The 13,583-nt window shown below is 42.4% G+C and overlaps 1 protein-coding gene across 2 annotated transcripts in view; it reads right to left on the reverse strand.

Moving 5' to 3' along the window:
- Nucleotides 1-6,361: 6,361 nt before the first annotated feature.
- Nucleotides 6,362-13,583, reverse strand: part of LOC122930385 (transient receptor potential cation channel subfamily V member 1-like) — a 109,835-nt gene continuing 102,613 nt past the window's right edge. For both annotated transcript variants that reach the window (XM_044283745.1, XM_044283744.1), the window contains exons 14-16: nt 11,012-11,139; nt 9,492-9,601; nt 6,362-8,668 (exon numbers count right to left, since the gene is read on the reverse strand). In XM_044283745.1, coding sequence (XP_044139680.1) covers nt 8,565-8,668; nt 9,492-9,601; nt 11,012-11,139 — 342 coding nt within the window. In that variant the 3' untranslated portion in view covers nt 6,362-8,564. The remainder of the gene's footprint in view (nt 8,669-9,491; nt 9,602-11,011; nt 11,140-13,583) is intronic.

A 13,583-nucleotide genomic window follows, 5' to 3' on the forward strand; every position in this document is an offset into this window, starting at 1 on the left:
GACATAATGATCTCCAGCCTTGTGTTTCGTCAACATTCTCACCTGAGTTAACAAGACGATTACTGAAATGATCTCAGCAGGTCCTTTAATGACACCAATAAAATGCAGTGAAAAGGTTTTTTTGGGATTAAGTTAATTTTCATGGCAAAGAAGGACTATGCAATTCATCTGATCACTCTTCATTATGGAGTATATGCAAATTGCTATTATAAAAAAACTTAAGCAGCAACTTTTCCAATTTCCAATATTTATGTAATTCTCAAAACTTTTGGCCACAACTGTACTATCGGTAACCGCTCCCTCCACGCTAAGTCCCAGTTGCACTCACCTAGTCGACACTCTGGACCGTGACATACTTTTGGGTGAATACCGGCTGAACTGGAGTCGCGATGTCTGTGATGTCCCTCGTCATGGCAGAGAGATTCTTGGAAAGGCTCCAGCGAATGAGTAAAAGCCGCCGTGAAGCGGAACGGTGAGCAGGTGAAGCATTGTTGTGGAGGCTGGACACTGTTGAGTAAAGATGAGGTTGAGGCCTAGGGGATCTGGAGTGGTGGGGAGCAGAGGTGCGACAGCGGGAGCTATCTGCAGTAGATCCTCTTGCTGATGCTACAGGTGGAGGGATTGGGGTTATGAAGGTGTAGCCGCAAGGCTCACAGACTCAGGGGACATACTGTTAACAGTGCTGGGATGTACAAGTGATGGTCTAAAATGGGGTTCAGTATACAGAGGGGACTAGTGACGTGTGTGACAACTGTCAGCTCACTTCTGTCCTTAGGATGGGACTTCCTATATAAGAGGCTCTGTAAATTGCTGCTGCCTCAGGCCTATTGCTGGCAGTGCTGGGGTTAAAGGGAACCTGTCACCTCCCAAAACCATCCCAAGCCAGTCAGCAGTACCCGCATGTAGCCAGCAGTGTGTTTCTGATGATGCCTTTTTTCCTGAAGGCAGATGCAGCAAAAGTACCGAAAACGTTCTTTTATCCCCTGCTGGCGTGCTTCTCCACACATGTTTGAAGTCAAGGGGACAGCGGCCTCCTTGCTTCAAGTCACAGTAACCACGCTCCCTTCCCTGCCCCTTCGCTGTGACTGACAGCCAGCTGTTCAGCAAAGGCAGCCGAACTCTCGTGCACAATCGCTGTCAGTCACAGCGAAGGGGCAGGGAAGGGAGCGTGGTTACCGTGACTTGAAGAAAGGAGGCCGCTGCCCCCTTGACTTCAAGCATGTGTGGAGAAGCGCGCCGGGCAGGGGATAAAGTTTTCAGTACTTTTGCTGCATCTGCCTTCAGGAAGAAAGGCATAATCAGAAACACACTGCGGGCTACACGCAGGTACTGCTGGTGCCTTGGGATGGTTTTGGGAGGTGACAGGTTCCCTTTAATGAGGACAGGACTGTGCAGGGAGGGCAGCACCTGGATGCCGCCGTGGGCTGGCTGGTGAGTGGCCCTGCACTCCTGAACTCTGGGCACAGGAGGAGAGCTCTGGAAGCTTGGCAGGAGGGAGGGGTCTGTGAGTGAGGATGATTGCCCTGAGGAGCAGGCTCTGTGATGATACAGATAGAGGTATGGGGATTATGAAGGTGTCGCCACAAGGCTTACAGACTCAATGCTGGGATAAACAAGTGATGGGCTAACATGGGGATTAGTGATGAGCGGCAGGGTCATATTCAAATTCGCGATATTTTGCAAATATTTTGTAGAACATTCGTCGAAAATTCTAGTTTTTTTTTTCTCTCGAAAAATTGGCAAGGTAATGATTGTGTAATATGATAATTTTCGTAATTCGAATTTTCGGATTCGATTTTTTTATTGCGAATTTTTCAACTTAAAAACTATTAGACAAAGAAGATTATAGCACTATATTAGCTAAATTGCTCTATATTCAATTTTTTTTTTGAATATTCGCTATATTGCTATAATAGTTTTTTTGAATATTCGTAATATTCTAAAACAAAAATATATAGCAATATAGCGAATATTCGAAAAAATGAATATAGAGCAATTTAGCTAATTTAGTGCTATAATCTTTTTTTTTATAGTTGTAATTTTTTTCCAATCTGAACTTCAGATGAGAAAAAAATTACAACTATTAGACAAAGAAGATTATAGCACCATATTAGCTAAATTGCTTTATATCCGTTTTTTTCGAATAGTCACTATATTCCTATAACTTTGTTTTTTCGAATATTCGTAATATTCTAAAACAAGAATATATAGCAATATAGCGAATATTCGAAAAAAAACGAATATAGAGCAAAATTCGCAAACACTACTACTCCTAAAGTCAAGTATATTGCAGCCTTCTTATTGGCCCATAAGCTAGAAGCAGGGAGGGATCATGTGTACTGATAAAAAAAATAAAATTTAATAAAAAAAAAAAGAAAAAATAATTTGAATATTCAAAATTACGAATATATATAACTATATTCGAAATATTAGTGAATTTTCGAAGTGCCTATATTCGCGATAAAAATTTGAATATTCGTGATCAACACTAATTGGGATTAGTATACAGAGGGGACTGGTGACATGCGTGACAACTGTCAGTTCACTTCTGTCCTTAGGATGGGACTTCCTATAGAAGAGGCCCTCTAAATTGCTGCCAGTGCTGGGGTTAATGAGGACAGGACTGTGCAGGAAGGGGCAGCACCTGGATGCAGCCATGGGCTGGCTGGCTGGTGTGCGACACTGCACTCCTGAACCCTGGGCACAGGATGATTGCTGTGAGGAGCAGGCTCACTCTGCTGGGCTCCATAAGCGTCTGCAACTACTCCAAAATTCTCACCATCCCGTGGGGACTGGTGGGGGACATACTAGACCTGATGTGGAGGGGAGGGAGGGGGCTGTGATGGAGGATGATTGCTGTGAGGAGCAGGCTCTGTCTGCTTGGCTCTGTAAGTAGGATGAATGTCAGCAACTACCCCAAAATTCTCACCATCCCGCGAGGACTGATTGGGGGGGATACTACACCCGATGTGGAGGGGGGGAGGAGAAGTGCTCCGGTGTCTGGATGCCATTTATCTCTCCTAGCAGGCTTCTTACCTCTAGACCTCTGAGCCCTGTGTACCGGGCTGGGGCTCAGGCATTGAGGTGGTGATACAGGTGGTGGGGATGATGCAGGGAGTGCAGAGGGTCCCATGTCTTCATGACTCTTGTCACCTTGAAAGACTGAAGCTGCAATGCATTTGTGCTGAAGAACTAACACTGAAGGTAGGAGCTAACCCCTCCCTCCCAAGGGGGGTGACCAATAAGGAGAGGGAAATCAAAACTAGGTTTTGACTGGAATATGTGACCCAGACATGACCCCTGCCTTGCTGGATGCTAGGGCTAGCCATGACCTCCATACAGAGGCCCCAAAAGTCACTGTCTGTAGCTGGGATGCCTCACAACCATAGGTGTGACTTAAGATGTGACACCATGCGCCAAAATTGCGCATTTACTAAATTTTAGACTGCATTAGTAAATCATCCCTAATTTTAACTTGCTGTAAATACTCTTATTTTCAACATACAAACCGGATTCCAGAAAAGTTGGGACACTATACAAATCGTGAATAAAAACTGAATGCAATGATGTGGAGGTGCCAGCTTCTAAGATTTTATTCAGAATAGAACATAAATCACGGAACAAAAGTTTAAACTGAGAAAATGAACCATTTTAAGGGAAAAATATGTTGAATCAGAATTTCATGGTGTCAACAAATCCCCAAAAAGTTGGAACAAGGCAATTTTCACCACTGTGTGGCATCTCCCCTTCTTCTTACAACACTCAACAGACGTCTGGGGACCGAGGAGACCAGTTTCTCAAGTTTAGAAATAGGAATGCTCTCCCATTCTTGTCTAATACAGGCCTCTAGCTGTTCAATCGTCTTGGGCCTTCTTTGTTGCACCTTCCTCTTTATGATGCGCCAAATGTTCTCTATAGGTGAAAGATCTGGACTGCAGACTGGCCATTTCAGTACCCGGATCCTTCTTCTACGCAGCCATGATGTTGCGATTGATGCAGAATGTGGTCTGGCATTATCTTGTTGAAAAATGCAGGGTCTTCCCTGAAAGAGATGACGTCTGGATGGGAGCATATGTTGTTCTAGAACCTGAATATATTTTTCTGCATTGATGGTGCCTTTCCAGACATGCAAGCTGCCCATGCCACACGCACTCATGCAACCCCATACCATCAGAGATGCAGGCTTCTGAACTGAGCGTTGATAACAACTTGGGTTGTCCTTGTCCTCTTTGGTCCGGATGACATGGCGTCCCAGATTTCCAAAAAGAACTTCGAATCATGACTCGTCTGACCACAGAACAGTCTTCCATTTTGCCACACTCCATTTTAAATGATCCCTGGCCCAGTGAAAACGCATGAGCTTGTGGATCTTGCTTAGAAATGGCTTCTTCTTTGCACTGTAGAGTTTCAGCTGGCAACGGCGGATGGCACGGTGGATTGTGTTCACTGACAATGGTTTCTGGAAGTATTCCTGAGCCCATTCTGTGATTTCCTTTACAGTAGCATTCCTGTTTGTGGTGCAGTGTCGTTTAAGGGCCCGGAGATCACGGGCATCCAGTATGGTTTTACGGCCTTGACCCTTACACACAGAGATTGTTCCAGATTCTCTGAATCTTCGGATGATGTTATGCACAGTTGATGATGATAGATGCAAAGTCTTTGCAATTTTTCGCTGGGTAACACCTTTCTGATATTGCTCCACTATCTTTCTGTGCAACATTGTGGGAATTGGTGATCCTCTACCCATCTTGGCTTCTGAGAGATACTGCCACTCTGAGAAGCTTGCATGGATTGTGTTCACTGACAATGGTTTCTGGAAGTATTCCTGAGCCCATTCTGTGATTTCCTTTACAGTAGCATTCCTGTTTGTGGTGCAGTGTCGTTTAAGGGCCCGGAGATCACGGGCATCCAGTATGGTTTTACGGCCTTGACCCTTACACACAGAGATTGTTCCAGATTCTCTGAATCTTCGGATGATGTTATGCACAGTTGATGATGATAGATGCAAAGTCTTTGCAATTTTTCGCTGGGTAACACCTTTCTGATATTGCTCCACTATCTTTCTGTGCAACATTGTGGGAATTGGTGATCCTCTACCCATCTTGGCTTCTGAGAGATACTGCCACTCTGAGAAGCTCTTTTTATACCCAATCATGTTGCCAATTGACCTAATTAGTGGTAATTGGTCTTCCAGCTCTTCGTTATGCTCAAATTTACTTTTTTCCAGCCTCTTATTGCTACTTGTCCCAACTTTTTGGGGATTTGTTGACACTGTGAAAATTTGAATCAACGTATTTTTCCTTTAAAATGATGCATTTACTCGGATTAAACGTTTGATCTGTCATCTACGTTCTATTACAAATAAAATATTGACATTTGCCATCTCCACATCATTGCATTCAGTTTTTATTCACAATTTGTATAGTGTCCCAACTTTTTTGGAATCCGGTTTGTAGTTATGGTGTAAGAGCATGACTGGCTGGGTGGTGGTCATGTGTGGACAGCATCTGCACCAATGGACTGTAATATGTAAAGAACTGCTTAGTACCTTTTTATTTATTTTAAGCACTTATATAGCGCTGCTATATTCTGCAGCACATTACTGACATTCGCATCAAGCTTTCCCCAACGGAGAAGGAGGAAACCAGAGTACCTGTAGGGAACCCACACAAACACAGGGAGAACAAACTAAATCCTTGGTCGAATTCGAACCTAGGACCCCAGCACTGCAAGGCACCGGTGCTAACCACTGAGCCACCATGCTGTACAGTGGTGGACCACCACCTTTAATCTGATGGAAAAGGATGGGGCACAGCCCTGTCTGTAACTCTCTTTAGACTTTCCGTACTCTCTGCCACAGGATGTGGTGATGGTGAACTCACTAAAAGTTCAAGAGGGGTCTGCATGTATTTTTGGAGTGTAATAGCATTACATGTTATAATTACTAAATTTCTGAAGAAGGGTAGTTAATTCAGGGAGTTATCCTGATTGCCTGATAGGAGTTAGGATGGAATTTTTTCCCCCTAAAAGTAGGAAAATTGGCTTCTATCTCATGAGGATTTTTTTTTGCCTTCCTCTGGGTCAACTTTGCAGGATAACAGTCCGAACTGGATGGACGCATGTCTTTTTTCAGCCTTACAAACTATATTAGTAGTAAACTGAAAATCACTAGTAGCACATACCAAAGTTCACCGTTCCTAAAATTCAGATAACAATTTCTGGAACAGAACCATTAAAAGTAATTATCAATAGTAAACCCAATGTAAGAGGTTAAAGTAAGAAACCCAACAGAATCTTCCAATCATGTATTCATCATGTACTGTAGTTATTAGCTGTTTATTCCAGTATAGTGACTTCACAGTCATATGTAAAGAATATTTATTATGAATACATGTAAAACTGATATAAATGCATGATTTCATAAAAAAAAATACAGTACAAGTATAATAAAAGCCAACAAGATTTTTGCTCCAGTGCAGCTAATAAAATAAATGGATAAACTAGCAGCAGCTTTTAACTACTGAAACGTGCAAGGTTATATTTGGCTGATCTAGGAAACAAGTAGAATAAAGCAGAGTGTTGTTCACACACCAGCAGCCGACAATAATTATGATCCAGCACATTGACTAATGGTTTCCATTGCACCATGTTGAGCACACATTGATACTAATGCAAATGAAAGTTACTGTTAAGTCATTTATTTTGGCAGCTCGCTGTCTACATCCCTCCTTTCAGCTGAAGTGTACAGTCAGTTAACTAAATTATTTTAGACAAACAACCAAATCATTTGGTTTAGAATACAACAGGGATCCCCAAAACTTCTTCTGGCCAGGGGACCTCAAAGATCTACTGAGGAACCTTTCTGATAACATCAGCCTTTAATAATAACAACATCTACGCAGTGGTCTGAGGTTGGCCACTATGGCCATCATAATCTGGGAAGTAGACTGTAAGGACAAGGGGGATTGGTGGTAGCGCAGCACAGTAGACATAGGCCAGTATGTAATTACAGTGTAGCATGCACCTTATTTCCCAATAAAGTCATTATATGAGCTATATCCTTCACATCACTGTGAGACGGCCATTACCAAGAACCATTCCATGAGTCCCACCACCAAACCACTGGTAATCAAGAACATTCAGTAAAACTGTTAGGTTTTGAAAATATTGTTATTAAAAAAAGTCTTTAAGTGTTATAATAGGCCTTCAAGGCGACATTGTGTTGCTGCTAGTCATGAGAAGATTGCAGTGTTACCATGATTTCTACACAACCTCAATGTTCTCTTATGGATAGAGAAATCTTGCAATATTTGCAATAATTTGTAGAATACTCATCATTGTTGTGTTTATTGGAAGTTGTCCTCCACTTTCCTTCACAGGGAAGCACTCAGGTCGCCCAGGGAGAAACTCGATGTCAACATGGAACATTAGCTTTAAAGTGCATTTCTGCCACAGGTGCATGCCGATCAGATAAATTGATCAGTTATGTCTCAATCTATTCTGTTTTTGTAATCTCAGCAATTACAGTAGCTCTTTGGAAATTAGAGGGACGTTAGACAGTAGCAATAATTATAGGCAGGTATTGAACCTCTACATGGACCAAAATACCTAAAATGACTCTCCTAGCACTTTTTTTGCCAAGTTTAATCCCTTTTTTAACTTCTGTGAACCATCACATTTCATACCGCCCAACTTTTGAAAATCGCGAAGAGTTACAATATATGCCGGAACACAATGCAGCCATTTTTTTTCATACTATGCCATGCCTCAAACTCCGCCCAAAGCATAATTACTGATTCCATCAGAACTGCAGCAGCTGGGGATCGGTTAGGTAAGTGTAAGCTCCTTTATTCTTTTACAGCATGTGGAGCCCCTGGGACAATTTTCACTTCAATATCCATTTAAATATTAGCACATAAATCATCGGATTATAGATATTTTAAGGTCCAAATTGCACCAAATAGGGAAGGTTATGGTTTAATATACAGGTAGAAACCATACAGGCACTTTAGTGTCAGGTCAGAAAGAGGGACATTTAAGGATCAAAGAGGGACGGAGGGACTTGGGTCAAAAAGAGGGACTGTCCCTCTAAAAGAGGTACACTTGGTAGATGGGACATTTTTGTAAGCTTGCTGTATCTGTATTGTATGTGATACATGGACTTAGTCACCTAGCATAAAAACAGAGAGAGAAAGTTAAGTGCATACACCAGCTGCTGTAGTATCTGATACGTATATTGCAAGGACTGCAGGGAACTCTTGATGAAGCAGATGGAGGAAGTTATGCTTCTAACAACCTACTCTGCTTCTTTGCCTATAGCAATGGTTATGGTCAGTGATGAAGGGGGAAGAGGGGAAGAAATCTAAGAGGAGAAGACATTTGTTTTAGAATTCTCTACTAGAAGTATAGATGTAGTGAAGATGGCCTAGAAAAGTTCTTTGCAATATTGCTTCTATGAAACCAACATTTGAAGTACATTAATATCTCTTCAATCGTGGTGCATTGTCAATATGAATGAGATGTATCATTGGTAAACATAAACTGAATATAGGATGACATTGATCTTAAACTTTTTCCCCGTCTGATGGACTTGTGGACACAGAATGTAATGGCACTTGCTCCTCCTCACGCGCTTTTTCTTGAACTCTGGAAACCCAGTGGCTCCACCCTGTGAAAGTAATAGAATATTTGTGTCAAAAACATCATCCATATTTTCTTCAAATTTATACATATCTGCGAATTGACTTATTCTTTTGTATGTGGTATTGACTATCTTTATTTTCTTTAGCCAAAAAAAGGAATGAATGGGTAAGTTTACACCCCAGGCCCAAAATTATAGTAGATACTATCAAGGAATCTTTAAAATCAAGCAAATATAAGAAAAATAACCAGATGTTAAATTAACTACAACTATTAGGGCTCTTTCACACGACCGTAGGTGTCCCGTTGCCGTATTGCCGACCGCATATGCGGATCCGCACTACATGGGCACAGTTCTGTATGCATTACGCATCACGGATGCGGACCCATTGACTTGAATGGGTCCGCGAATCCGGAGTTGCGGAACGGAAGCACGGAACGGAACACTACAGAAGTACCATGGTGTTCCATTCCGTACATCCATTCCGTACATCCGTTCCGCAAAAAGAGAGAACTTGTTCTCTCTTTTTGCGGAATGGATGGATCGCGGACCCATTCAAGTGAATGGGTCTGCGATCCGCATGCGGCTGACCCACGGTCGGTGCCATGCATTGCGGACCGCAATCTGCGGTCTGCAGCACGGGCACGGAGCCCTTGCGTTTGTGTGAATGAGCCCTTAATAAAATACTCAGTGGTCCCTCAAGTTACAATATGAATTGGTTCCAACTATTGTATGTTGAAACCATTGTAAGCTGAGTAATCCGTTCCAAAGCATGATAGTTGAGGTTCATAAGGCAGTCCAAATACCTCTAGGGAAAGTTAGCATATGGATATATTTTTACTGGCCTTACCTTTGGGTTGTTTGTACATTGATTTCAGTTTTGCTTCCTCTGTGTCACCGGGTTCCTCATTAAGATTGAATGGATTCTTCCCAAATGATCCCCATTGCATTTCCTCCACCCTTTGGAGCAGAAAGACATATCATTTCTTCACATTTTACTTTGGAGAAATACAACATTATGAATCATCTAAGCAGAGGTGTAAGCCATAAGTGGTGCAGAGACCCTGCAGAAGCCAAAGGCCCTGGTAAGTGGGGTCCAGGGGTAAACACAGATCACATAAGGCTCCATAGTAAAACTCAGCATGGGCCTACCCAATGAGCTGTATCACAAACCCTCATTTTTTTAAAGATTTTTTATTTTGTCCTGGAAATTTTTATGGAAAAAGTTACTTTCCTCCCCACTTGCTGTTTTTTAAGTCAGAAAAAGTTGTGTTTTATTGACTACTCTTTCTGAACACCATAGTGATCAATGTATTTCCACCAGATAACTGGCATAAATGCATTGAAAAACCCCTGCATAGGAATTTAGACAGTTCACCACAGAATTTAATAGAAGCTGTGAAAATCACTATGCACTCAGCTCCCCTAATAGTAGCTGCTGGGAAATGCTTTGGATTTGGGTCAGCAATAGAACAAGAAGTTCCTTAACCCCACCTTCCCCCACCATGGCCCCGTGGCAGTTGCATGGAGGTAGGTACACCACTGTTGGGAGGGGGGAACGTCCTGTTACCGATTTAGCATTGCGGCCAGAGAGTGTCGTAACGTGTTAGTCTTAGTTACCGCCACATCCCACTGTCTAATCAGAAATGTGACATCCCACTGTCTAATCAGAAATGTGACATCCCACTGTCTAATCAGAAATGTGACATCCCACTGTCTAATCAGAAATGTGACATCCCACTGTCTAATCAGAAATGTGCCACCGGTCGGCAGTGTAGGAGTGAACGAGCAATCAATGCAATAATGAGCAAACAGGGAAAAATACCCATACACCTTAGAAGTGACAGCCATAGTGTTTTCCAGTCCGCAACGTGCAGATCCAGAAAACATGGATACTGGCCGTGTAGGTTCTGCACTATGATAGAAATGCCTGTTCTTGTCTGCAATTTTTTTGCTCTATCTTTTTTGAGGGGTCGCGGAATGGAACTACGGATGCAGACAGCACACGGTGTGCTGTCCGCATATTTTGCGGCCCCATTGAAATGAATGGGTTCATCTATATACGGTAAGTAATATTACAGGAAATTAACCCACTTCTAAAGGGTTATTTGTATAATGCAAAGACATGTTTGTTACATTACAACAGGGGTAGGCAACCTCCGGCACTCCAGCTGTTGTGAAACTACAACTCCCAGCATGCATACTTCCTCTGCTCTTCTCAGAACTCTCACAGAAATAAATGGAGCATGCTGGGAATTGTAGTTTCACAACAGCTGGAGTGTCAAAGGTTGCTGATCCCTGCATTACAAGTTCTATCTCCAGATCTGGTTTGACCTTTTGTAACTCATCAGTGCTGTTAAGTAAGCCCACCTAAAACACCATCTTTCATCTCTTTTTCCATCAGGTGTTTTCCCCACTGTGAGTCGGCGACCGCACCTCAGTTTTCTCCTAACGAACCTTGGCAGGAACCTTTCAATATCCAATATTGTAGCAGCTCTCTATAAAGAAAATTATATTTAACAAGATATTATATACAAGTTTTCTGACATAAAAAATACATGTACAGTATGCAATTGGAGATAGACACTTAGAATAGATGGATTGCCCTGCACCAGTGTATCTTGATCCCCATGGCTTCAGCTGTCAACCAAACAGAGACTACTCCAGGAGGTAGTGGCCTGGTGGTTGTTGCTAGAGATGAGCGAATCAAATCCCACAAAGTGGAATTCGATCCGAATTTCCGGATAAATTCGATTCGCCTCGAAGACGAATTTCCTCGTGCTTCATGTTAGCGAATTGATTTAACCTGAAATAGTGTAAAAAACAAAAAAAATTATTTGCCTCCATTTGCTCGCGATGGACCGCCAGCCTCCATCTTGATTGAAGTCGAAATCGGTCAGCGGCGTTGTGACGTAATCTCACGCCATGCGAGATTTTGCTCCAGATCTTCAAGCAAGATGGTGATAGCCGGCGAGCGTGTTAATGTCACACTGTTTTTACACTCAGATGCCGCGATCATGTATGAATGTTGCATCTGAGGGCACAATGACGGGGGGGGGGGGGCGGCGCTATTGCAGCTCACTGTCATTTCACCCACTACATACAAAAAAATGCGCTTCGTCATGAAGTTATTTGTCTCGAAGCAATTTTTTTTGTAACATTCGGCGAATCAGCCGAATCGAACTTTTCATAAGTCTACTCATCTCTAGTTGTTGCAGCAAATTCCGGATCCCTATATAGGGACTAAAGGCTGATAACCAGGGGACTGCCAAGATAACACACTTAGGAGTAGTCCCAAGTCAACACCACAGCTCCGTGCCCTCTGCTCACTACTGCCCCCTATCCTCTGCTGGAATGTGTTAGCAATCTGCAGGAGAGGTAAGTATGAGTGTGTTATGTTTAACCACTTGCATTTGTTTTTCCCCCCAGTCATAACCATTAAATACTATAATATCATTTAACTTTATAGCGAGGCTTTTTGCATGATTATTACAGGTATATATAATGGGTTACTATTTTCATGCAGAATTTGATATTAATGAAGTATAGGGAAAAAGTCCATAATGACTACAAACTACGCGTGGAGTATAATACAGTAATGAGTATACAGAAGAAGTGAATCATGTGTCATGCAGTATAGGGTTTTCAACCAGCTCCATAAGACTAATATTGAAAATGTGTAATGCTCAGCGCTAGACAACCACTAAGAAGTCAATTCTAAACCTAATAATAGATCATACGGTAATTCATAGAGCTGAGCCCCACACCCTGTCACTGGGTTCATCCAGATAAAAATTTGAGTATGATCTAAATTCCTGTACTTTGCATAACTAGTCTTCTAGTCCCCAGCTACAGCCGGCATTATAGCCCAGAGCTGCATTCACAATTATGCCGGTGTCTACTGATATCAGCTAACACTCTCCGTTATATCAATGGAAGATACATACATCTGGCTGTTTCCAAAAATCTCCCAGACTATAATAGAGAGTGTTCACACATGTGCACCTACATATACCATAAACTTTATTTTTCAGAAAACTGCTTTCACTGTGTCCCTATAATGCAATGTATTATTGCTTACTCTGCAATGTTACTGTAAAAACGCTGCAGCCAGTCCCTGACCTCAGTGGGCTGGTGCTGTAAACCACCAATGCCAGTAATTGGCTGCAGCGGTTACCTGGGTAACTGTACATGTCAGTGCTGCAGCATAGTAGGCAACAACTGATGGGGATGACTGGACAGATGGTACAGAAACAGCAAGGGATTTCATCAGGAGAGTAATGAGTCTTTTATCATTTTATGATATTTGCCACCTTAGCCAAATTTTTGCTGATCTCATAAAACCAGTTTTCCATTTCTCCATGTCTTAACCAGGAACTGAAATATGGACTGTAAGCAGGGTCCTTACCATGCACAGATGTTTAAATCCCTGGTTATTCTGGATCTAGACATTAGTGACCTATCCTCATGATAGGTCATCCTCAGGAGAGGTCATCTATATCAGATCAGTGGTGGGCCAACACTCGCCACCCCACCGATCAGATGTTTTCAGCAGCCACCAGCGCCTGAAACTAAACAGTGGATGGAGATGGATGCAGAAGGCGCCATCCACTGTGTAGTAGCTATGACGGCGTACTGTATATCAACTCCCATTCAGTATCTATGTCAAGATGTATAAGCACTGGACACCACTACAATCTCCATCTCACGGCACCATGGTAATGCAGGTACTTCTTTTTATATAATTTGGAAAACTGGTTTTGGCTCCCCAGCTGTTTAAAGGTTACGACAGCACCTCAACGTGAAAGCATCTTTTGCTGAAACGTCCATTGGGTTGGACGCCATCCTATAGTCCGTGTAATGGAACTAATGCACTTTATGCACACTTTACATTACCATATATATATTCTGAGGTTCCATGTCTTGAGGGATATTTTTATAT

Source organism: Bufo gargarizans, chromosome 3 (assembly GCF_014858855.1).
Source record: "Bufo gargarizans isolate SCDJY-AF-19 chromosome 3, ASM1485885v1, whole genome shotgun sequence".
NCBI classification, from domain to species: domain Eukaryota; kingdom Metazoa; phylum Chordata; class Amphibia; order Anura; family Bufonidae; genus Bufo; species Bufo gargarizans.